Genomic DNA, 27,068 nt, shown 5'->3' with positions numbered 1-27,068 from the left:
TCTAATGGAGAAATAGAACAGTTCCTCAGAAGAGAAAAAAGCACTGGATAAAAACAAAATACCCTGGATGGGAATGTTTTTTTTAATCAACCAGAAGTGGAGTGTCTGCAGATGGAGACTGAATACGCTGTGGCATGAAGACGCAGTGTTCCAACACACACACACACACACACACACACACACACGTTGCTCCAGGGCATGAAGACGCAGTGTTCCAACACACACACACACACACACACACACACACACACGTTGCTCCAGGGCATGAAGACGCAGTGTTCCAACACACACACACACACACACACACACACACGTTGCTCCAGGGCTGGGCAGAGATGAAGACCGGCTAGCAACAAACGGAGATTCAAAAAGTAACATCTGGGAGTTCCCGTCGTGGCTCAATGAAACAACTCTGACTAGTATCCATGAGGACGCAGGTTACATTCCTGGCCTCACTCAGTGGGTTAAGGGTTCTGGCGTTGCCGTGAGCTGTGGTATAGGGTGAAGATGTGGCTCAGATCTGGTGTTGCTGTGGCTGTGGCATAGGCCAGCAGCTTCAGCTCTGATTCAACCCCTAGCCTGGGAACTTCCATATGTCTCAGGTGCAACCCTAAAAAGCAAAAAAGACCAAAAACAAAATGAAAATATATATTCAAATTTTTTAGAAGAAAACTAAATAGAAGCCTTGAAGAGTTAAATTTTAGTCTAGAAAACTCTCATCTTTCCATATCCCTCCCCCTTCTCCCTACCAGCCTCCATGATGTAATGTCACTGTGGGGGTCCTCCCAGGGTTCTTCTGCCCCTGTCTAGCAGAATAGGGTTTTACTGTCACCGTCTGGAATCTCTTATCTTGCCTCCCCTTTCTTACCCTCTCCATGGCATTGCCTGCCATCCTGTGTCCTACTCCCAGGGCCAGCTGGCTTAAAAGGATCCTAGCTGACATTTCTTGGATTTCCCACCCAAAGAAAAGCGGCCCAAAATACCATCACAGGACACTTTTCTCATGCCACAGGGGCAGCAAAAACTACTAGACAGAGAACGGAGAGGTGGCCAAGAGTCAGTGACCAGAGCACCACTTGGTAGGAGCTGCCAAACCCCACGCTCAGGCTCAGTGCTTACCCAGAAGTGGCAGAACTAATGACACACCTCTTCCTTTTTCCAAGACACAACTTTGGGCACTAGTACCTCTGACAGTGAGAGTTCTATTCTTACAAGGGCTCATCTCTTCTAAGAAACCTTTTCAAATGTCCCCAGGTATAAATGATCCTAGATCTGTCTCCCTGTTTCTCTGTTAAACTGTTTCCATGAGCACAGTATGCAAGTGTTACACACAGAAGACTGAGTTCCTAGGAGGCAAGGACTGGGTCCTTTTCATCTTCTACTCAAAAGGTTTCAGCCTTGCTCAAGTGCTCAATGAATCATAGTGATGTAATTTAATATCATCTTACAGAAACTGATAAAACATGAGGACAAAAAGAAGCACTGTTCTCATGAAAAGTGTTTCACAATGGGCCACTAAGATTTTGGATGGTATAATTCTTTACCATAGGGACCCACCCATTCACTGTGCAATGTTTAGGATTCTGAAACAACTGAAAATACCCCACCCACATTTCTAAACACCTCCTGTTGGGAACCACTAGATAAATCTCTTAAAACAATGGCTTCATGGTCACTGTGCCATAAAATGTGTGTATATGTGTGTGTCTCCATATTCAAGTCATATTAGTACCTAAACATATCTAAAAGGACGCAGATACCAACAATCAATGGTTATCTTGGAGATTTGTGATTACAGGACCATGCATTGTCTAAGGAGTCTATTTCTTTTAAGTTTGTAGAGTGACTTATATAGTTTTAGATAATCACACAAAAATAAAGGTTTACAAGATGGAAAAAAGGTCAAATTAAGCATGAGAAATCGACCATAAAAAACGTAGGTTCAAATAATAAAAAAACTAAAAAATTCTGTACTCAGATCATCTGTTTTGAAAGTATTTTTAAGCTCATGTCTGACACTAAAGAAATCAAAACTAATGGAAATCACAGATTACAGGTGTGGTGCAACCCCAATAGCAGAATTGTTTTCAAGGAAAAGGTCTGGCCCTGTATCAAAAGATTAGCAATATTTTTGTGTTTTAAAATGTTTAAAGTTTGTGAATATGTTATGTTTTATTTCTAATCAAACCACCACAAATTACTTGATGCTGTCACCTGAAATGACCTAAAAGTCACTGCAGAACAATAAGTAAAGTATGTTAATATCATCTTACTATCCTAATCATCAGAGAAGGAGAGTTACATACACGTGTGCACTGACACATGAACAGACTATCTCTGAAAGAAGACACTAGAGCCTCATACCACTGATGGGCTCTGGGGAGGTATCTGGGGGACTGTCCCAAGAGTGGGAGCGACTTTACTGAGTATCCTCCACACTTGTGAAGTTCTCCCCATGTATACATCCACCTTCACAGAGATCAGTCACTGTGGTTCATGTAGCATGAGCAGGCCCAGTAAACGACGAGTGATGTTTGACTCAAGCTCTCCAACCCGAAGAGATCATGATCTGTATTTCTATTTCAGTTTAGAAATAATACAACATCCCAGCCTAATTAATATTCAGCATTATTTCATTTTTCAATCTGTGGTGAGATTGGGCATACGTCAAACAGTCATACAAATAGGCACATGAAATACTTCGTATCGCCGTGATCATGTTTTTTTCTGGACAAAGCAAATGGCAGTCTATAGAGAGAAACTTCAAAGTACTCCTTTGTTTCAAGAGCCACCTGGATCATCAGTAAGTATTAAATGTAATACAATGGGAACCTTTGCATCAAAACTGCTAGCAGAAATAAGATTCTATTACAAAACATATTTCTGTAGCCTGTCTGGCACAACGTTCTGCCTAGCCCTCTGTGCCCCAGCCACAGGAGTTCCCAACGGGCCCACTGGGCCACTGTCCTCACCCATCCTTCCTTGTGCCCTGATGACCTGCTCCTCCTTCAGATCTCACTCAGCTCCTCACATGTGATCACAGCATCATGTGTCTCTCCTCACAGACCTTGTCTCAGTCATAACTATACAGCAACAACTTGACTGTATTCTCCAAGAAGGGCGAAGTCTATTTAATATTATGTTGGCTCAGATTTATCTCCAGGGCTTGACACATAACAGGCACTCAATAAATATTCATGGCCAGAGAGAAAATATAAACACTTTAAATAGAACATCACTCAATAAGTATTAATTGAACATATTCTGTTGCTAAGTGCCAGGGGGGTGAACAGGATATAAATTTAAACTATGTACATATCATGCTTGTAAGTATATGTGTATGTATGCACATGTATTTGTAAGTATATATATACCAAGATAAGATATTGATCATGATATAGGAATAAGTGATGAGTATGTAAAAGAATGAACCGATTTATAAAAGAGGCCTAGAACTAGGATGACAAAAAAAAATGGATGTCCACATTTGGCAATGTTTTTGATTAATGTTAATAGGTTATGCTTGAAGATAATTATTCAGGTATTTATGTGGAGCAGCAATAGTTCAGTGAATAGCTGACCATAGTTTGCTTATCTAGGGCATCCCCCAGCACCATGCAATGGATGCTCAACACATGTGCACAAGCAGATAACAAGGTTCTTGGGTACCCACAGGCCTATCTCACCAGAAGAATAAGAGTTAGCACGTAAACCACAAACCCCAAAGACAGAGGCACTCCCATACTGACCACAACTTAGCCAAAGGGATCACCAATAGAGACCCTGAAGTCACCAAGCTTCTATCACCAAAGAGGCCACTGACACATCTTAGTAAAAAAAAGCATAAGAGGGAGTTCCCATCATGGCTCAGTGGTTAACAAATCCGACTAGGAACCATGAGGTTGCGGGTTCGATCCCTGCCCTTGCTCAGTGGGTTAAGGATCCGGTGTTGCTGTGAGCTGTGGTGTGGGTTGCAGACGTGGCTCTGATCCCGAGTTGCTGTGGCTCTGGCGTAGGCTGACAGCTACAGCTCTGATTGGACCTCTAGCCTGGGAACCTCCAAATGCTGCAGGAAGCGGCCCTAGAAAAGGCAAAAAGACCAAAAAAAAAAAGCATAAGAACCCTGCTATAGGTCAGAAGAGTAAATGTGGGGAAAGAAATGTTCATTTGTTATATATGTTTTCTGCAGCTACTAATATTTCCTTCCCTTTTTTTCTGCTAGAAAATGAAAAGGTAAAAGTGAAGTCTCAGTCTCTGCTGATCTTAAGTCATTCTTTATTTGGCTGCCTTCAAATCTTTCCTCTCTAAATGATTGATAAGCTAAGAGTATAATTATGGTAACCATCAGCTGGGTCACTGTGCTGGTTCCTGGCCATATTTATATCTCTTCATTATTCTCTTAGTTTATCTGTCTCATATTCTTAGCTAGGTTAAAAAATAAGGATTTTAAAACAAAAGAGAACCTTGATAAATGGAACTCAATTTCTTGAAATATACAATATGCTGTTTTTTTGTTATAGTTTCCATTTGGGTACAAGTCAAATGACCAAACACACACACAGCAAGATTTTGTCTAAAATATTTCCATGAAACAGCCTAAGATATACATAAAATACAAATTCTATAACTTCCGGCAAGAATCACTGACATGTCATAGCAATTAATCTGAAAAAGGCCCCAAAAGTTTTAGCTGACTCTAAGCTACATTTGAGGGAACTAAAATTCATCAAAATTCAGGCTGAAGGAATATCATGACCAAACCCAAAAGGACATAATAATCCCACTGTTCTTGACTTTGGCCAGACCACAGCAGGAAGTGGGTGAGTTACAGATCACTGGCAAAAAAAAAAAAAAAAAAAAGAAAGAAAGAAAAGAAAAGAAAGAAAGGAGTCAGAACAGAATGTGGGGGAAGATTAAAAAAAAAGGAGGGGGGGAGAGTCTGGGATAGGATGTTCTGGGGAAAATCCCCGAGGGAACTGGAGAAGCAAAGCTGTAGGAGGGACATTCATATATGTGAAGGGCTCTTGGCTGAAGAGGGAGTGGGCTGTGCTAACCCAAAGTCATACCTGTGAGCACTCAGTACAAAAGATACTGTTTCGGCTGCTGAGTAGAAACAAGGAATGCAGCATTTTCTCTTTGCAGCTGTACTTGACCCTGGGAAGATATGAGCCTGGACCCACCTGGGACGTGGGAATGAAGTCTACCCAAAGGAGACAGAGCTAGTAGATGGAGAGAGCAGGCTCTGATCACATCCTTTGAGACCTGGTTAAAGCCACACCTAAGACCACCTGCTAGACAATATATTCCCTGTTTTGCTTAAGCCACTTTGGGTACAGTTTTCTGCCACCTCAGGTGAAAGAGTCCTAAGGAACACAAGATCTTAGCTACCTTGTGAGGTAGCAAGTTTCACACTAGAAGGGGCTAACAAAGGCTAAGTAACCATATGCCAAGGATTAGGGAGAAAAGACTCCAAACTGGGATGAAGCTAGGCCTACCTGGCTGCATTATTTTGCTAGGGCTACTGTAACAAATACCACAGATTGGGAGGCTTAAACAACAGAATTCATTTTCTTATTAAAAAAAAAAAAAACAAAACTGCACATCTGAGATCAAGGTGTTGGCAGGATCAGTTTCCTCTGAGGCCTCTCTCCTTGGCTTACAGATAGCCACCTTCTCCTTGTGTCTTCATATGGTCTTCCCTGGCATGTGTCTGTGTTCCAGCCTCCTCTTCTCATAAGGACACCAGTCATATGGAATTAGGGTCTACCCTGAGAGCCTCATTTTAATTTACCTCTTTAAAGACCCTATTTCCCAATGCCATCATATTCTGAGGCCCTGGGAGTCAGGACTTTAACATATGAATTTTCAGGGGACACAATTCAACTCACAAAAATGACTCCCAAGGCTACTTGCAACTCCAACATGCAACAAAATTTAGTAAAGCGTGCCAGTTTTAGTTTTTACTTGTTTACTCAAGAGCGATTTACTCTGGGTCCAGAAATAGAGCCTCTGATACAAGCGGCAGCTACCCTGGGCCTCTAGAGTCAGAGTGAGTCTGCACCCTTAGAGGAGGACCGCTGGCATTTTGCACATCCAAGCTGACTGTATTTACTCATTTACGTTCTCTAGGGGATCACTGTTTACCTTTCTAGGGGCTGACGTAAAATGAAAGGCTTTGACAAACAGCACTAATTAACTTGCTTTTGCAGCAGGCAGAATGTACAGCTGTATCTGGGCTGAAGCGGTGGAATCTGGGACGCAGGCATACTGCAGGTGGACTTTCTGCAGGAATGATCACGACTGCCTTGGTTATGCTACAGGGGTTTTGAAAAGGTCAAATGCTCACGTCAAGAAAAACTGCCACACATTGTGCAAATGTGGAAACTACCATTAAACAATACAGTGAAAATATTTCACTAAGTGCAGCCACGTCGTTTACAAATTCTGTCTGAGCCAGCACATGGAGAAATGTCTAAGGGTTAGGGTTCTAACTTCCACTCAAGACAACTGGCTTTGCAGAAAGAAAATTCTGTATACAGATCCCAGCAACTGCTATCATAAATCACATCCCCTATCACCAGCTATGGTCATCAGCCAGTCTGCTGTCATGGCACAGCATGGATGACCTGGCATGAATGGCTTTGTGTACTCTGACTTATCAGCAGAAACCATTCAAAGCCTGAGTCCTCAGCAGGGTGGGCAGGGAGGGGTGAGATCTGATGTGTGGTTTTTCACATACGGAAACCAACTAAAGTAGAAAGTTAGATCCATAGAGTCAGAACTAGACAAAGCCACAACATCAAGTCCAACCCTCTTATTTCACAGAGACAAGGAACAGAAGTCTAGAGAGGAAGAATGGGGCTACAAAGTTAGGAGGCCAATGGAGGGTCACCTGTCCATTGCCCTATGGCTCTTTAGGTAGGTAATAACATTGTTCAACGTTCCTTTTCCATGTTCCTTTTCCAAGGCCCTGGCATGAAGTCACACCCAGACAGTGGCTTGAAGAAACGCCTCTGGATTGGACCAGTGGAAACAGGGACTAGCCCTGTCAGTGTAGTTATGCTTCTGGTAGCAGATGTGCACTTGGATTAAGAAGCTGGGTGTATGTTTGAGTTGACTTTAGAAGATGGTTAACATTTTAAACTCTGATGACTCATTACCTCATTAAGAATGAGGTAAGAGAAAAGCAGAAAAACAAATGCCACTCAACAGCTGCCCAATATCCTGGATCACAAAGGAAAAACTTACTGAGAAGCAAAATGTTGCATTATCAGATGAAATAGGCCAGAAGGCCATTTCCGTTGAGGTAGCCCCAGAAACCTCAGGTATCAAAGCTGAGGTAGGATACAAGGTGGGCCAGGATTTCTGCCTCCACCTGTGGGCAGGACAAGGGCTGCATCAAGCAAGCAGCCTTTGAAATCAAATAATAAGACGCTGACTGTCTGGCTTGAGTTGGGTAAGGAGCAGAAGCCATGGAAGGGCACACACTCTCCACCCCACATCCAACTCCAGGTCTTCTGCCGTCAAAGCCCATTCCCCTTCCACAATCAGCAGGGCCTCCTCCATCATGAGTGTAAGACTTTGAGGGAAACCAACAGAGATTCAAAAGGTGCTCTTTTTCACATACACAAAAATTAATGACAACTCTACCTTTAAAAAAAAATTTTTTTTTTTTGGAGTTCCCATCGTGGCGCAGTGGTTAACAAATCCAACTAGGAACCATGAGGTTGTGGGTTCGATCCCTGGCCTTGCTCAGTGGGTTAAGAACCCAGCATTGCCGTGAGTTGTGGTGTAGGTCACAGACATGGCTCTGATCCTGCGTTGCTGTGGCTCTGGCATAGGCTGGAGGCTACAGCTCTGATTAGACCCCTAGCCTGGGAACCTCTATATGCCGTGGGAGCAGCCCTAGAAAAGACAAAAAAAAAAAAAAAAAAATTTTAGGGCCACACCCAAGGCATATGGAAGTTCCCAGACTAGGGGTCAAACTGGAGCTACAGCTGCTGACGAATACCACAGCTACAGCAACCCGGGATCCAAGCTGCATCTATGACCTACACCACAGCTCATGGCAACACTGGATCTTTAACCCACTGATCGAGGCCAGGGATCAAACCTGCATCTTCATGGATGCTTGTCAGATTCATTTCTGCTGGGCCACAACAGGAAGGGAACTCCCTACCTTAAAAAAATTAATGACCATTCTACCATTCTGCCTAGAATGGCATTCTATCCATTCTAGAATACCTATAATATTCTACCTTGAAACGAACTGTTAGATTTCCAACAAAATCTCATTAACAGAACTAAGCATAACATAATTGTAATAACTTAATGTAAGAGTAATAGTAATTAATAATAACTTAGTTAAGAGAAATGAAATAGTAATGACACTAGTCTTCATCTACTATAATGAAAACCAACATTACTATCTGGTAAATTGAAAAGAGCATGGCAATTATAAGCCAGAGGCCGGGGGCTGACTCCCTGCTCCACAACTCTGAAGGTTGGATTGTAGGCAAATCATAGCAAATCTGTTCCTTCCTAGGCTTTCATGGTATATCCACCCAACAACCCAATATACATGCTGCCAGGAATGTGTACACAAGCAGAAAAATAAGTTTGCCACTGCTGGACCCACTCCAGCTGTTATCCCCATGTCAGGCCACAGGTCCCTTCTAGTCTAGTGTCCTCTGACTCTTAGATTCTTTGGGAATTCCCTAAGCTATATCCGCCTCAGGTTCTCCTTGCTCTGTTTAGAAACATGTCTTAGTCTGCTCAGTCTTCCACAGACTGGGTGGCTTAAACAACACATATTTATATTCTCACAATTCTGGGGACTGGCCATATGAGATCAGGGTGCCAGCACTGTCTGTTTTTGGTGAAGACCCTCTTCCTAGCTTGTAGATAGCTACCTTCCTGCTTTGTCCTCACCTGGCTCAGAGAAAGAATGAGAGTAAGCTCTCTGGGTCTCTTCTTAAAACAGCACTAATCCCATCATGAAGGCCCTACCCTCATGACCTCATCAAACCTTACTTATCTCCCAAAGGTCCTAACTCCAAATACCATTATATTGGGGGGAGAGAGCTTCAGCATGTTAATTTGGGGGGACATAATTCAGTCCATAGCAACACACATCTCAATACTAACATGCACACTCTAACACAATTAGGATCTGACCCTGAGGCTCTATGAACCCTGACTGAAAATTCTCAGATGCTCCATCCAAGGTCCCCAGTGAGTCAACAAGGGCTTTCCACCAATGGATAATATCAGGCTCTCATCAAACCACTATAAAATGAATATAAGAAAATAACTGTTTTGAAAGGGGGTTGTAGCAATAAAAATATTTATAAACTAGATAACAATTGAATAAGTAAAAGAAATTTTACTAATCAAAAAAAAAAAAAAAAGTGCCTTCAATAGGTTTCCAACCTGTGTACTTTCCCTCTGATGTAAGACACTATACCCAGAAAAAGTCTTTCCTGGCATTGAGAGACAGGGAGCTGCTGAAACCAGAAAACTTGATTCTTGATCAGTGATACTTTCAAAGAAGGATCTTACTTAAAAGAGGGAAGTGTAAAAATTAATAAACATAAGCCTCGATCAAGTAGAGGTGGGAGACCAGAATGGGGAGCTCTCATGCCTTGCTGCCATAGCAGAGCCCAGATGGAAGAAGACAGAGCTCTTCTTTCCTTCCAACAACTCAGCCAATAAAAAGCCCTGGGCTGCTTGTTTACTGTAGCCCTCCCAACTTCCTTTTCCTTTCTATGAAAGAGTGCTCCTCCCCCCGCTGTGTGAGGACTTATATGTGGCTCACAATGGTTGTAGACCTCAAATTGCAATTCTTTGCTGGTCCCAAATAAACTCATTTTTGTTGGAGAAATTTAAAAAAATATTTATGAAAACTGTACAAGTTGTAAAACCTACAATAATATTATTTCCATTTGTTTTTACTGGTGATCTAGAAATTGGAAATGAAAAAAATGATTTCCTGATTTAGCCTAATTAGGAAACTGAGCATAAAATACTAGTTGCATTACCTATAATGCAACTAGAGACTCTCATCCTAAGTGAAGTAAGAAAGAGAAAGACAAACACCACACGAAATAAGTTACTTGTGAAATCTAAAATATGGCACAAATGAACCTATCTTCAGAACAGAAAGAGTCATAGACATAGAGAACAGACTTGTGGTTGCCAAGGGGGAAGGAGCGGGATGGACTAGAAGTTTGGGGTTGGCAGATGCAAACTAATACATTTACAATGAATAAGCAATGAGTTTCTGCTATACAGCACAGGGAACTATATGCAATCACTTGTGATAGAACATGACAGAAGATACTACAAGAAAAAGAATGTGTGTGTGGGAGTTCCCATCATGGCTCAGTGGTTAAATGAGGATGCAGGTTTGATCCCTGGCCCCACTCAGCAGGTTAAGGAGCAGACGTTGCCATGAGCTGTGGTGTAGGTTGTAGACTGCTGTAGGTTGCAGGATCTGCCATTGCTATGGCTATGTGTAAGCCAGCAGCTACAGCTCCAATTCAACCCCTAGCCTGGGAACTGCAGGTGCGGCCCTAAAAAGACAAAAAAAAAAAAAAAAAAAAAAAGAATATGTGTGTGTGATCACTCATATATATATATGTACGTATGAATGACTGGGTCACTTTGCTGTACAGCAGAAATTGATAGAACATTGTAAATCAACTACAATAGAAATTTTTTTAATTATTCCCTATAAAAGACACAAGAATCTTCTTTGTGGAATAAAGTATATTCCAACCATTAGCATTCCTGGGGTAAGGCAATAAAAAATAATCCTACACTCAGGCATCTGTGTTTAAAAAAATAATAATTGATTTGTTTGATGGTCTAATCTTGGTTTTCTTTCTTGATTTATACTGCATTTAACAGGTAAACACCAGGCACAGAAAATCACACTTAAGCCATTAGGCTATTTGCCGCATCATATCCCCTCAAGTACTGTTTCCCCAAGTCCCACAGAAATGCAGGGGCCACCAGTCCTAAAGATGAACAGAGGCTCACTCTAGCCTGAAGGCCTTGAGTTATGAGTGAATAACATCAAGAGAACATTAGAACTATATCCATCAAGACTGCATGTTCCGACTTCAGAAAATAACTTTCATTCCCATCTTAAAAGTAATGAACTTCTTTCTTCTCAAGAGTCCTGTTCAGGGTACTGCTTCCAGAAGTCCCATGTTTCTTATCTGAGGTGGAAGTCTCCCCAAAATAGATTTACTAGCCGAAGGAATGGGATGAGAACAGAGGAGGAAGATGGTTACAGATACCTCAAATCACAGGATGGAGCTAGCTGTTCTACTTAAGTGTCAGTTTTCCCACAGACATATTCAGGGCTTCAAGGTAAAGCATTTAACACAGCACCTCAGTAAGCACTTGCATGTAGTAATAAGTGCTGTGATGACAAAAATTATTTTACAGTATTACACTGTAATCATATTTTTATGAAGATTGGTTTTTTTTTTAATTTAAAATTTTTACTTTTTTGCTTATCCTCTAGAGTCTATGGCCATTCTGACATTTTGAAGCTGCCAAAAAACAAGCAAAAACAAAAATCTTCATCTAGGATTGGTGGAAGGCACTAAATAAACAAAGGTCATGCATGAATCACTAGCCTATGACTCAAGCAAAAAAGAACAACTCATTTATTTTTCTGAAACTCAGAGAAAGAAATAAAATGGGACATTTCTAAAGTAGGACAGGGTAAACAATAATAAACACTCTACCCATGTTAGTGTTTTAAAAAAACATCAAAGTAGATGTCTGTTCGTGTCACCCCTTGCTCAGACTCACCAGACCGCCCACCTCTCTTAGAAACACCTTGTGCCTCTTAGTGTGACCCTGGAGGCCTTGCAGGAACTTGCCCACCGTGCTAACTTCTTTCACTCCTCACCCTCTCCTCAGGCCATGCACACGTGTGGTTTCCTCATCTTCTGTGGGTGGCTTCTATTCAAACGTCCCTCTGCTCAGATGTCTTCCCTGGAGCTTTCCTCCCAATTGACTCAAGCTGAGAGAGTCGCTTCTCCTCCATCACTCTGGGGACCCCCCTCCTGTGTTGGATATCGCTCATCATTATCAGAAAGGAAATAATCAGTTTACTGTTTAGTAGGTTAGTTCCATAAGGATCAGCTTTTGTCTACTCTGTTACACACTCCATATATCCTAAGGGCTTAGAAAAGGGCCTGTCACCTAGTATGTACTGAATAAATACTTGTTGAAGGAGTGTTTTAATAATAACTGTAATAATACTTCCTGCTATTCATAGTTGGTCACTTATTATGTGTTACGCATTATTTCGTGACACAATCTTAACAATGCTATGAGGTTAGATACAAATACCACTGCCATTTTACAAATGAGAACCTGAGACTTAATGAAGCTAAACTGCTGACTTATCCAAGGTCAGACACAGAGTAAGCGGGATTTGAACCCAGGTCAAATGCACACGTGCACACATAGACACACACTGTGTGGACTCTATATAGGTCAACTAGCCAAGAGAAGAATACAAGGGACCAGGAGAGCTACCAGGCTACACAATACTCCTACCTGGGCCTGGGAAGGTGACTGGAACCAAAGCTGGACCAATCTGCTTCCTTCTCTTGTTCATTCTCCTAACTGGAATGAAATGCCTGGCCAACATCCCACAGTCCTACTGAGGGCCAGACCAACCCTCCATCACTGAGAAGTCCTCCTCATACTCAGCAGTCAACCTCAGCACATAGTAGCATGGTCCAGAGATGTGGTCCCTAGACAACTATAACCCAATGTTGATTCTTTCCAAAAGTGTCTGAGCTTCCATCTACACATTATCTTTTCAAAGGAAAGAAAAAGTTAACAAGTTACTGTTTGTCTGCCTACAGATACTATTCAAAGATCTTGCTGTCAACAGAGAAAAGGCAAAGAAAAGATGATTAATACTTGAGATAAGAATGGGGTGATATTCTTCCTTCCAGTTGGAAAGGCTTTGGAGGGATGTGCTCTGAAGCAAGCTCTAAGAACACTGCTTAGCTACTCTTCAAAGTATCCTATGACTTTATGTAATTACAGCCTACCAATTATCTCCAAATGACCCAATCAGGGTACATTTTGATATTAATTCCTAATTAGATACTATAAACTTGCACCTGATTTCATTTTAAAGTGAAATAAGACCTGAAGCCATGATAATTATGTAGACTTTTACTTATTTAAATTTATGCTACTTGGGGGAAAATATATGGGCAATATACATATTAGTGGCACAAAATCTCAATGCTTATCTGATATAGGTGGATTCAATATATCTCTTTAAAACATATACAGCTACTCACACACACACATTTGGTTCTTTTATAGGAGGATATGTACATTGATCCACTTGAAGACTAAGTTTCAAGCTGTTTTCCAAAATAAAATACTAAAAAAGGTAGAGGATACATATGTCTATAGAGATCAGGCATTGTAGTTGCCAAGGAGTGAGGGGGGGGGCATGGACTGGGAGTTTGGGGTTAGTAGATGCAAACTATTACATTTAGCGTGGATAAGCAATGAGGTCCTGCTGTATACAGGGAACTATATACAGTCTCTTGGCATAGACTACGATGGAAGATATATAAGAAAAAGATATATATATATGTACGTACAACTGAGTCACTTTGCTATACAGCAGAAATTGGCACAACATTATAAACCAACTATACTCTAATAAAAATGTTTTAAAAAGATAACACATAGGTCTATCACCAAGAATGGAAATTATGAATATTTTGCTGTATTTTAAAGAAACAAAATGTTATAGATGGGGGGGGGTTCTTTGTCCTCTTTATTCCCATCCTAGTCCTCTTCTTTTTGCGTCCTGTCCAGAAAGGTGGGGCTAATATCAATTCAGAGTGTGTTTTTCCTCTCTAAATTTAAATATTTTTCTATACAATTAGGTATGGCCATAAAAATAACTTTTGAAATGCATTGTTAAAATTTCTATAAATGTGCCAAATTGTGTATCATTCTGAAACTTGCTTTTGTCCCATTCAATATATTTTTGAGAACTTTTCCTGTTGACATATGATCTAGTCCATTAAAGTTCTGCATAATATTCCATCTTATGACCACCATATTTTTCAATAAATTTTATTGGAGTATAGTTGATTCACAAAGGTTGTGTTAGTTTCAGATGCACAACAAATAAGCTATACATACAGCCATTCTTTTTCAGATTCTTTTCCCATATATGTCATTACGCAGTATTGACTAGATTACCCTGTGCTATAAGGAGGTCTTTGTTATCCATTTATTTTATAAATAGTAGTGTGTATATGTCAATCCCAACCCCCTAATTTATCCCTCTCCCACCATTTCCCCCTTTGGCTACCATAAATTTGGTTTTAAAATCTTTGAGTCTGCTTCTGTTTTGTAAGTTCTTTTGCATCATTCTTATTAGATTCCACATATTAGTGATCTCATGTGATATCTGTCTTTGACTTATTTCATTTATGACTATACCATAGTGAACATATCCATTCCTCAATTGATGACTATTTAGACTAAGTCTCTTGCTCACTGTTAGAAAGCAGCCACAAGCAAGAAAGCGTCCCTGTACAACTCTTTCTCTACACGTGTGTAACAGTTTCTTTAGGCAGGCATATATCTTAAAACGCAATTTTCAAGCCATAGGCAATGTCCAGCCTGCGCATTACCATGGACTGCTGAACTGGCCTCCACAGTGGTTATCAAGATCATGAATTTGTAGGAGATGTCTTTATTCTTGTCTCATGCACACCTCAACAACAACTGCTACCTTGGCCCATGAAATGGTGAGGGAGCCACCTATAGCCATAAACACTACAGCTCATACAGAGTTAGTCCTCTCTTTAATTCTGTGAGCGCCTCAGTCAACGCAGACACCAAAAGTGAAAGAGAAAACAAACCAAATAGAATACCAACAACTAAAAAAGCCCTGAATTCACTTACACTACCTTGCAACAATGGTCTTTTGTTTTGAACTATGAATAGCTCAATTATCAGCAATGCTATTATTAACAAGTCAGCCTGGTAGCTATGATATAATATGGAAATACATTTCTTAGCAAACATGTTCTTTTCAGAGGGCTATAAAAACCAAATTACTCCCTTTCAGCTCTTGATCATAAATTCTTCTACTTTTGAGACTCCACAGTTTATAGTTTAATAATGAGAATCTATACTCAAAATTAAGATATTTTTCCTATAAAAATGAATATCAACATTTTTGAAGGTAACTTGGGAAAGGGATAGAAAAAACAGAAATCTATTCACATATAAATAATAACAGGTACAATTACAATCATTCTCTATGCTGGCTATTACAGAATAGTAGGTTATAGTCACTGAGCCCTAGAGTCAGAGTCATAATAAACTGAGGGGAGAAGATCTCCATTTGACCAAAATATTTTTGAGGGGGAACTGTTTATTTTGAAAGTCACAAACATCTTAACTTTGCAGCCTTAATGACCTATAAACCTCTAATATTATATTAAGTCACTGTATTTTTATCAGATCCAATGGGTCCTATAGTTGTACGCACCGTAATATATCAGACGATTGGCCAAATAATATATATATATATATATATATATATTTTTGGTCTTTTTGCCATTTCTTGAGCTGCTCCCACAGCACATGGAGGTTCCCAGCTAGGGGTCAAATCGGAGCTGTAGCCACCAGCCTATGCCAGAGCCACAGCAACGCAAGATCTGAGCCGCGTCTGCAACCTACACCACAGCTCAAAGCAATGCCGGATCCTTAACCCACTGAGCAAGGCCAGGGATCGAACCTGCAACCTCATGGTTCCTAGCCGGATTCGTTAACCACTGAGCCACAACGGGAACTCCAAGTAATATTTTTTTTTAAATCAACTGAACTCCTAATATATGCCAGTAATTATTCTAAGCAACTGTCATGTCTTATCTCACTTAGTCTTTGTGGAAATAAAAGAAGTTGAAACTAATGACATTTCTATTTACAGATGACAAAACAGAGATACAAAAAGTTATATAACTCGTCCAAGGCCACATGGTTCCAGGCGGCGGAGCCAAGCTCTGAAGCAGACAATGTGACTCCCAGCCAGTACTTGCAACTGCTATCTAACACTGCCTTTCATGAATAAGGGCAGGAAGAAAGCTTCCCCAGAGAGAGCAGCTATTTCCTTGCTCTATATTCTTACTTTCCAACCCTGTTCGTTATATTCCCACCCCCTTTATTTTTCTCTCTTCCTTGTTTACATCTCAGGCCACTTATAAACACTCCTAGAGGGTGCCTAGCTCAGGCAGTGACATTGGAGGGGTGTTCAGGAAGTCATCTGCTCCTGAGGCGAAATGTGGAAACAGGTTACAGTAAAAATCATACAATGCTCCATAACATAAAGGGTTTTTGTTTTTGTTTTTGCTTGTGGCCTTGCCAAACTTTGGCATGGGGAAGTTGCCAGGCCAGGGATAGAACCAGAGCCACAGCGATGACAATGCCAGATCCTTAGTCTGCTGAGCCACCAGGGAACTCCTAACAAAACATTCTTAAGCATGAGGATCCTTACTTTAAGCAGTAAAGCACAGACCAACATTTCAGTAAGATCAAAAACTCAGAATAAAATCTTGGAGAGAACCATAATTGATTTTCCTCCGCCTATTTCTCTTCTTCCACCATGAGATTTCCTTGCTGATCTTACCCATGTTCCTGGTTCTACTGTCCCAAATCAGTATCCCCAGTCCTTACCTCTTTGTTGACCTTCTGGCTTATAATAGTTAATTGTCTGCTAAGTATTCCCATCTACATGTTCCAACTGTAAACTAAGCAAACCCCCGTTGGTTTCCAATGTGCCTTACCACCTCTGCCCAATTCTGTATATCCCACCTGAATTTTCTACTGGATTTAGTGGAACCACTGTACCCAAACTAGCATAGGGGTCTCTACATCACTTCCCACATCAAACCATTCTGCCAATTTTATGTCCCAAATACATTCCTTCCCTCAATTTCTGTTGCTACTGTTATAATCTAAGCCTATATCACCTCTAACATGAACTATTTTGAGAAACTTCTCAGTGTGCTCCTGCCTTCAAAGTTATCCATCACATTGCAAATAAATGAAAATCTGCTCTCAACCTGCTATGATTTCCCTACTGTACCCAGGATAAAGCTCCTATTCTTTTTTTGGCTCTTTTTTGGCTTTTTAGGGCCACCCCCACGGCACATGGAGGTTCTCAGGCTACGAATCTAATCGGAGCTACAGCTGCCGGCTGACACCACAGCCACAGCAACACCAGATCCAAGCCATGTCTGCAACCTACACCACAGCTCACGGCAACAATGGATCCTTAACCCATTGAGCAAGGCCAGGGATCGAACCCGCAACCTCATGGTTCCTAGTCCGATTCGTTTCTGCTGGACCACTATGGGACTCCCTAAAGCTCCTATTCTTAATGCCAGCACCCATCTGGTTTCACCCAGGATAAAGCTCCTAACCCCAGCACCCATCTGGTTTCAATCTCCCCTGTCATTTCCAGCCCCCATCCTTTTAATGTTCATCCCTGTTTCCCTCTTAATCTGGGGTTTTCCAAGCCTAAATAAACTGTTTGTTCAACTAAACAAATATTCAGTGTTTTGATTTTTAAACAACAAAGAGTAACACTTGCTCCTTTAGATCATGTATAAGCTATAATTTCAAATTTATCATGAGAAATAAGTCTTAACTTTTTTCTATTTTGGTAAAAGTCACTTTTTAAATTTTTGTCTTTTTAGGGCTGCATCTGTGGCATATGGAAGTTCTCAGGCTAGGGGTTGAATCAGAGCTGTAGCTGCTGGCCAACGCCATAGCCACACCAGATCTGAGCCATGTCTGCAACCTATACCACAGCTCATGGGCAACACCAGATCCTTAACCCACTGAGCGAGGCCAGGGATTGAACCCGTGTCCTCATGGATACTAGTAGGGTTCTTTTATTTATTTATTTATTTATTTATTTATTCCTGGGGCTGCACCTGAGGCTTATGGAAGTTCCCAGGCTAGGGGTCTAATCAGAGCTAAAGCTGCCAGCCTAGGCCAAAGCCACAGCAATGCCAGATCCGAGCCATATCTGCAACCTACACCACAGCACACAGCAATGCTGGATCCCCAACCCACTGAGCAAGGCCAGGAATCGAACCTGCAAACTCATGGATGCTAGTCAGATTCGATTCCACTGCGCTACATTGGGAACGAATGTAAAAGTCAGTCACATTTTAAATAAGAAATAATGCTCCACTAAGAAATGAGAAGGGGAAAAACTTGTTTAAGGTCCATAATCTTGGGTATGTTTTTTTTTTTAAATCAAGAACTGAGTTATTGGAGTTCTCTTGTAGTGCAGTAGATTAAGAATTTAGCATTGTCACTTCAGCAGCCTGGGTCACTGCTATGATATAGGTTTGATCCCAGGCCCAGGAATTTCCACATGCTGCAGGTGTGACCCCCCCCCCCAAAAAAAGAACTAAGTTATTCTATTTCTATTCTATTCTCTCACTATGGCAACTGCCATCAGAAGTTCTAGGCAGTTAAGGATTGTGTATAAATCAGGATCTAATCAGGGAAACAAGCACCAATCTTAACTCAGGGGTTGAGGAAGAACAGAGAAGCCAAAGTACGGTGAGTGAGCTACAGAGAGCCTCTGCAAGGTCTAGGTCAGAAGGATGGACAGTGCAGAGCTCAAGGTCATCAGAGACGCTGCCTGACAGGGCACAGCAGACCTGTGCTAAGGAGGCAGGGCTGAGAGTCTGGGAGCAAGGCGGAGACCCGATGGACAGCACTACATGGAGCGAGAGCTGCAGAGGGTTCCCCTCCAGCCTTCAACTGAGGACTGACCAACACATGCATGTAAGAAAACTATGCCAAGCCAGGGCAAGAACCACCTGAGAGGAGAAGAGGGAACAATCTCCAAAGCCCACATAAGACCCTGCGAGAGGGAGGGCTTTTTCCCTTCCAGCCTCCCTCTCATCCTCCACCAGTGCCTCTCACCAGCCAGTGGTTACCAACCTTGGCTGAGATGACTGGGCACACCCCTAGAGAGTCAGTGGAACTCGCCTAAGTGCAGCCTGAGCATTAGCAGTTTTAAAAGCTGTCTCTGTGAACACCACTGCAGGAGCTGAGCGTAGGAGACCAGATCCCGGAAAAGCGGTCTGAGGAAATCAGTGCCCTGCCATACAAGGTGAGGAGAGGACCTGAGAGCCAGCAAATACGGCACAAAGAGGTGGGAAGAAGCAAGGGAGAGGATAAGAAACAAAAGCCTCCCCCTTAACACGATCTTCTCTAAATCTTTCAGTGGACAGCTCAAATTTCACCTCCCAGATCACCTCATCTGCAGAGTTTCCTCCCTCTAGTAATACGCTGATTGCTATTCCTCCAATTCAAAATATTTATCATGTACTACCTCCCAGGTGTCCTCAGCTAGTAACCTAGTGTCTTGCTCTCTGCTCTGCGGCTTCCTGCAGTGCCCACCAGGAAAGCCCATGTGTTCCTCCTCTTGCTAGTTTCATCATATATTTTCTTCTTTCCCTAATGATTGGACACTTAGCTACTATTAAGTAGTAATTAAAGGCTAATAATGGTTAATACATTATTCCTTCCAGGTAACATTTGTGTAACCTTGAGTATAAGAATTTCAGGGGAGTTCCCGTCGTGGCGCAGTGGTTAACGAATCCGACTAGGAACCATGAGGTTGCGGGTTCGGTCCCTGCCCTTGCTCAGTGGGTTAACGATCCGGCGTTGCCCTGAGCTGTGGTGTAGGTTGCAGATGCGGCTCGGATCCCGCGTTGCTGTGGCTCTGGCGTAGGCCAGTGGCTACAGCTCCGATTCGACCCCTAGCCTGGGAACCTCCATATGCTGCAGGAGCGGCCCAAGAAATAGCAACAACAACAACAACAAAAAGACAAAAAAAAAAAAAAAAAAAAAAAAAAAGAATTTCAGGGAAAAGTCAGAGTTGCTTGAGTAGATTTTTGTTTTGTCTCTTAAAATGTAAATAAAACTGAATCAAATAACATAGCTGATGGCCTAATATTAAATAGTAATGACTTAAAAATTTACAAATGATTAATGACACTGTATTTTGATCACAATACTATTCATCGCTGTTAAAACATTCAGCAAGGTGAATATATCCTTAAGATACATTTATATTTCTAGTTAAAGAAATCTAGTTATTGTCATTATATAAATTAGCCTAGAAATATACTTTATGTTAACTCCAAAGTTTTATGATTTCAAATCAAAAGAAATTTACTTTCTTTACTGGAAATAGTAAGCATTTTCTATTTGCCTGAGAAATCCACTTTCCAGAAGGGACAAAATCCAAGGTCAAAATCAGAAATCATTTACTCTTTGTGTGTGTATGTGTGTGTGTGTGTGTGTTGAGACGAAAAGCTAGGTTATTCCCTGGAAAACTGGGCTCAAACTCTAGAACTGTTACAATGGCAAATGGTTCAAATTTAGACATGGTGTTTTAAAAATTGTTTTCAGGTATGAATGTTTCCTCCTTTATGAATCTATATGAAGAATTTGTGAAAATCCACTTTGGACTACATTAGGATAGTGACAATTTTGGGGGTAGTGCTGATTCCTAGAAATAAGCTCCCATAAGACAGTCAAAATACTGAATACTGAAAAACCATGCACGCATACATAGAGCCACAGATAGGTATCTCCTTATGATCCTACAAGAAAAACAAAGACCATGAACTCACAGCAAGAAAAACATAAACACTATGAACTCACAGAAAGATGATTTCTCTTCAGCTAATGTACGATACACTTCCAATGAAAAGTTCAACTACCATCGCTACACTTTTAAACCTCTGACTCTTAACCACTCCCTAACTGGGCTTCCAAAATTCTCACCAAAGGAAATATATCCATTCTACCTGAATATGTGGGAATAATCTCGCTATAACTATCAGAATCTTTTTTTTTTTTTTGTCTTTTTGCCATTTCTTGGGCCACTCCTGCAGCATCTGGAGGTTTCCAGGCTAGGGGTCTAATCAGAGCTGTAGCTGCCGGCCTACGCCAGAGCCACAGCAACGCTGGATCCGAGCCGCGTCTGCAACCTACACCACAGCTCATGGCAACGCCAGATCTTTAACCCACCGAGCAAGGGCAGGGATCGAACCTGCAACCTCATGGTTTCTAGTCAGATTCGTTAACCACTGAGCCACGACAGGAACTCCTTTCAGAATCTTTTAAAAGTAGTTAAGATAATACATTTTAATGGACAAATAAAAATCCCAAAGAGGTAAATGACCACACACAGATGGAATCCCAGCAGGCCCTTGGCAGCAACAATGGGACCACAAGAACTTTCTCCTTCAATCACATCATTAAAGAAGAAAAAAAGATACTCTTGTCAACATTCAATTAATTCTATTGAGTGATTAAATCATGATGTCTAGGAACTCCACTCACTGGTGAGACCTGACAGGATATCTATCTGGGAATAAATGGCTGGGTTTTTTTGTTTTGTTTTTGCTTTTTTTTTTTTTTTTTTTTTTGAGGGCAAGCACCTTCGGCATATGGAAGTTCCCAGGATAAGGGTTCGTTTAGAGCTACAGCCACAGGCCTACACCACAGCTACGGCAATGTCAGATCCAAGCCTCATCTGCAACCTACACCACAGCTCACAGCAATGCCGGATCCTTAACCCACTAAGTGAAGCCAGGGATCAAACCCACATCCTCCTGAATCCTAGTCAGGTTTGTTATGTCTGAGCCACAAGGTGAACTGCTGGCTAAGGGTTTTAAACACTATTAGTTGAGGCGAGATCCTGCTCATAAACCAACCAAGCTGAAGAAAATCATCATCGAGTCTAATTCACCATGGTCAGTCCACAGAGCTCAGAGAATGTAAACATGACCTGGACAAGGTTAAAGGACATGCCACACCCCTAATGTTACAAAACTTTTTCAGATGGGGCCGGGCCTCAGGGCCTCTGTGGCTCAAGAAACTGTCCATACAGTGCCTGACTTTGTTTGGTGACAACAAAGGGGTCAAAGAGTTGAGAAAGAGAAGGAACAGGACACTTGTACGTAAAAGAAAAGTTAGGTTATTCCCTGGAAAACTGGGCTCAAACTGTAGAACTGTTAAAATGGTAAATGGTTCAAACTTAGACATGGTGTTTTAAAAATTGTTTTCAGGTATGAGTGTTTCCTCCTTTATGAATCTATATAAAGAATTTGTGAAAATCCACTTTGGACTACATTAGGATAGTGACAATTTTGGGGGTAGTGCTGACTCCTAGAAACAAACTCCCATAAGCAAAATCAGACCAAACAAAAATATTCACAATTGTATGGGGAAAAGAATGATTCTAGGTGAAACTTTAAATTAGAAAATGTTTTCTGGAGTTCCCATCGTGGCTCAGTGGTTAATGAATCTGACTAGAAACCATGAAGTTGGGGGTTGGATCCCTGGCCTTGCTCAGAGGGTTGAAGATCGGGCGTTGCCGTGAGCTGTGGTGTGGGTTGCAGACGCGGCTTGGATCCCGTGTTGCTGTGGCCCTGGCGTGGGCCGGTGGCTACAGCTCCAATTAGACCCCCAGCCTGGGAACCTCCATGTGCCAAGGGAGGGGCCCTAGAAAAGGCAAAAAAAAAAAAAAAAAAAAAGTTTTCTTCAGTTAGTCAAAGGGAAATTAAAGGAAAAAGAGATGATCAATGTTTCTCAAATCTTGCACCTATTTCTCCTTTGTAATTTCTCGTAAAAACAGTAGATGTAAAGGCTACCACATACACACAAACATATACAATTGCTTTCTTTTAGTTACGGCAACTTTGAATTTGAGGGAAAAACACGCCACACTTTTCTTTCCTGTAAGAATGCTTAAGTGTAGCTGGTTCTACATTTTAGAGTCAACAGCAAAGCAGGAAGACATATAAAGAACAAGGTACTGTTGAAACAACTTCAGACAAACATTAACAGTGAGAAATGCTACACAAGAAATACTAGGCATTTATAGATGTGTTGCTTAAAAGGATTACATGGGAAATTTTAGGTAGAAGGCAGATTTTTCAACATTCACTGTCTTCATGGCAGATTAAAATGCAGAAGCTCGTAATAATCAGGACAATTTATATAAAATTCTCTTCCATGTAATATCATGGATTAGGGATTATGATGGGTCACATCACAGCTTTCTTAAATATAATGAAAATCTTCATACAGCATATATTCTAGGTCATTTTGTGTCAGCAAGTGGCTGAGAATAACTGAAGGCTGAAAAAGAGTAATCCTCTTTATCCACGTAAGCCCTCTTCATAAATGCCTGCGATAGGTGGACCCTTCAAGGTCCATGGAATAATAGAATTGACTAAGTTGGTGTGCTTGTACCTGAAAACATGCACTGTTAAGAGTCTCTTAGCCTACAGAGGGGAAACAGCCTATTTTGTTTGTTTGAGATAATCCAACTAGGTTCATCACTTCCTTCCTTTTGTTTCTATTTTAAAGAGAAAGAGCAACAGAAAGCTCCATTCCCACCCCAACTTTACCCCTAACACAAATTACCACTACCCTTAAACGGTGGTCCAAGGGGCTGTAAACTATGAAAAGATAAAGTTCAATTGCTGAGGGGCAACAACAGGAAGTACGGGTTCTTACCTGATGTGGCCAATCAATTCAATAAGCTTGTGACTAAAGAAATAAGCTGTCAGCTCAGACACATGACTCAGGACTGAGCAGACACCAAAGAGGGTCGTCGTTCCATTCAGGTCCTCCAAATGCCAGTAGAGAAAGGTGAACACGAAGCCGTAGCCAAAACCCATAAACCAAGCCACGAACAACACGGAGCCATACTGCACACTGCAAAGCAGCCTGATTAAGTCCCAGAAGTTGAAGGCCTGCGAGTGGCTGGTAGTGGTTGGGGTCTCCTCAGAGCACTCCGTGGAGCTGTTCCTCTCCACCTGAGGGATCTCCACCTCTTTTCCTTTATTTTCACCATTTTTGAAGTGGTTGTAGCGGAACCGGAACTGAGTGGCCACGATCAAGGCCATGGTCATGAGAACCCCAAAGACGATGAAGACAATCTGGTAGTTCCGGTACTCGGGGGGCTTACAGCCCTTCCCATCAATGAGCACATCTATGTGGGTGTAGTCGATGCCAATGCCCACGGACAGCATCGCCAGGCCCCAGCCCAGGGAGCCCCACATGCGCTGCAGTCCATAGCGGTCTCTGTGCTTTCCCAGGTACTGGAGCGTTACCGTGTCCACAATCGTGACGGATGAGGCGCTGAAAAATTCTCCTATTATGACAACTACTAAGATCACCAAGAATATAGCTTCTACCTCTTGCTGATCATAAACAAGAGTGACTTGGTCAGAAGGTAAAGATTTAGTGGTAGTGACAAGAGAAGTGGTTGTCTCCCTGGTTGTATTTCCTGGCGGGGTGGAGGGGGCAGTGCTTGGGTGTGAGGTCAAGTCCATAACACGGTCAGTAATTTCATCAGTCTGAGGCTGCAGAGTAGGTGCACTGGTCTTGTTTGGAGCGGTCGAGAAGATGACAGTTTCTGTGACATTGGGTTCTGACACTAACATCTCTAGCCCATCATAAGGAGGCAGGTTCCTTTTCTCACGTGTTCTTGTTGACGTGGTGATGGAAGGGACGATGGAGGAGTTCGCTGGCAGGATGGTGAATGGATGACTTGAATTGGTGGGACGGGCTGTCGGGGGAATCTTTGGTACACACCTCAAGGTAGCAGGTTTGACAAATCCAATGCCCAGGTTGAATAACACCCAACACAAAAGGGAAAAGAGGAGGACAACTTTGCCTTTTTTAAAGCGATCTGCAACTACACCCCAAAAGGGGGCACTGCAGAATTCAATGAAGTATCGAATACCTACTAGCAGCCCACTTTGGCTTGGTGACATCCCCAGCTGTTTATAATACACAGGCAAAAGTGGGTAAAGAGAGCCATATGCAGAGTAGAAAAAAAAATAAAAGACCTTGGAAATTAGAAGATCATTGTTTATTTTAACGCAATGTTTCTCTATCCAGTCTGTTTCCTCCTCAGGAATAGCAGCTGATTCAGACGGAGAGGGAGTTTCATTTGAAGGTGGTTCTGGTTCCCTGGAAATACCATTAAAGGGATCAGCAAGCACATATTTTCTCTTCTGTTCCTCTTCATCATCAGTTAGGATGGCAACTTTATCATCTGTCGCCATGGCTCATCACCACCATCAGAAAGTTTGTGACCTTATAAATTTTGGTTGTTGATCTGTAAAGCAAAATTTAAAAGACGGCTTAGTATGAAAATGATAACATTTAAGTACAGAGCTTCATCTTGCAGGAAACTGATGAGTTTCAAACTCCAACTAAAAATAATAATCATGAGAGAGAATTATCACTGTTTATCCCCTGCAGCCATACAATACTGACAAAGAAAAATAACTTTCAAAAAAATCCAGTATCCGTGGCCACTGACTAATTACACCTTCTGGTGGCAGGTGTATAGCTCAGGTTCATTCTCAATTTTTTCACTGATTTCTAAGAAAAATGTACAAATGACAGAGATAATGTCTAAACCAAATAGAGGGAATTTAAAGTAAAGAGTACTTAGAATTTCTTGGTTTTACTTTTCAAACAAATCCACTGCACTACAAAGTCTAGAATTCTTAGAAAATAACAGTAGCTAAAATTGTTCAGTTTCTCCAGAAAATAGAAATGTGATGCAAAAGAGGGAGCCAACTGCACATCTGCATCTGTAGTTGTGGACACAGATATCCTTTATGCTGCTTATACCACATACCTTTTCCAGACGTGCTTTTATGGACTGCAGTTTAAGAAAACATCATTAAAAAATGGCAGATAGCACTTATTGAGTGCATACTCTGTGCCAGGCAACACCAAAAGATTTTTAAATGTATTCATCACAATATCCCAATTATCTTCTCCATTTTATAGATAAGAAAAATGAGGCATGGTGAACCTAAATAACTCACATGTAGCAGAGCAAGGATTTGAACCCTAATATTACAGGCTTTAGGACAGATGCTCTAATATACCATACTAAAGTGCCAAATACCACATTTTAGATAATAAAGTGCTATTAAAACTTTTTATGAGATAGCGTGTCTCATATAAAAATAAACAAGGCATATGTTTATAGGAACCATGCCACATTCCACCAGAATTTCCTTTCCTTCTATTATACAAACAAACAGACAAAAGGTCTTGCTTACATCAATGAATATATTTGGAGGTAGGACGTATACACATTAAATACTTATTAATTCTTTTTGTCTTCTTTACTATAGAGAAATAATTCCACTTGCCACCCCATGGAATGCATCTTGCTCTCCCTTTTCCCACAATGAAGAATAAATTTCTGAAAGTCTTCCAGAATCATGCTTGTAAACATTTAAAAATCTCTACATAGCCCCTAGGCAGACAACAGAAACAGAACTTAATGAGGCCTGTGTAATAAAGTCAATTTATCTTTTACCCTCGAAAATTAAGGGTCAATGTAGCTAAGAAGCTCTGAAAATGTTCATGTACTTCTTTCTTTTAGGTTAAAAATATTATTTGAGGTAAAATGCACATAACAAAATTAACCACTTTAAAGTAAACAATTCAGTGGAATTTAACACATTCACAATTTTGAGCAACCATCACCTCTACCTAGCTCCAAGTCATATTTTTCCTAATGATAAAAGGAAAACCCTTTTCCCCCCACAAAACTTGAAGGAAAAGCAAAACCCAAATTTTCATTGCCAAGCTGAAAGATCTTCCTCCACGTCCTATACTTATTTTTTTCCATCATTAGCACCTTCACCTATCCAAGTGAGCAGCTTCAATTCTATTTCGTCACCTAAAAAGAACAGTACTTCTCCTTTGAACTTATCTTCCAAATTAATTTCAGTTTTGAGCTCAAACCTGAAATAAATATTTGCTCTTTTAAAAATATATACAATTATGTGATATTTCTGGGTAATGACGGCAGATTGACCACATCTGGTTTTATTCCATCCCTAAATCCCACTAAAATGACAACACACACACACTTTTAAAGTCATAAT

The 27,068-nt window shown here is 41.2% G+C and overlaps 1 protein-coding gene across 9 annotated transcripts in view; it reads right to left on the bottom strand.

Moving 5' to 3' along the window:
• MFSD6 (major facilitator superfamily domain containing 6) overlaps positions 1-27,068 on the bottom strand; it is an 84,174-nt gene that overhangs the window by 32,088 nt on the left and 25,018 nt on the right. For 6 of the 9 annotated variants that reach the window (XM_021074493.2, XM_021074490.2, XM_084997892.1 and 3 more), the window contains exon 2: positions 23,656-25,267. In XM_021074493.2, coding sequence (XP_020930152.1) covers positions 23,656-25,214 — 1,559 coding nt within the window. In that variant the 5' untranslated portion in view covers positions 25,215-25,267. Of the gene's footprint in view, positions 1-15,825; positions 17,343-21,414; positions 21,683-22,787; positions 25,268-27,068 lie in introns of those variants that run through there. The other 3 variants (XR_014828676.1, XR_014828675.1, NM_001097457.1) reach the window with 3 other exon arrangements.

The sequence above is a fragment of the Sus scrofa genome, chromosome 15 (assembly GCF_054392235.1).
Source record: "Sus scrofa isolate SSC_HxYL_T2T_F1_AM1 chromosome 15, Sscrofa_HxYL_maternal_Yorkshire_Landrace_v2.0, whole genome shotgun sequence".
In the NCBI taxonomy this organism is placed as follows: Eukaryota; Metazoa; Chordata; class Mammalia; order Artiodactyla; family Suidae; genus Sus; species Sus scrofa.
The sequence above is the reverse complement of the archived record's forward strand: the minus strand, read 5'-3'. Positions and strand labels throughout refer to the sequence as shown.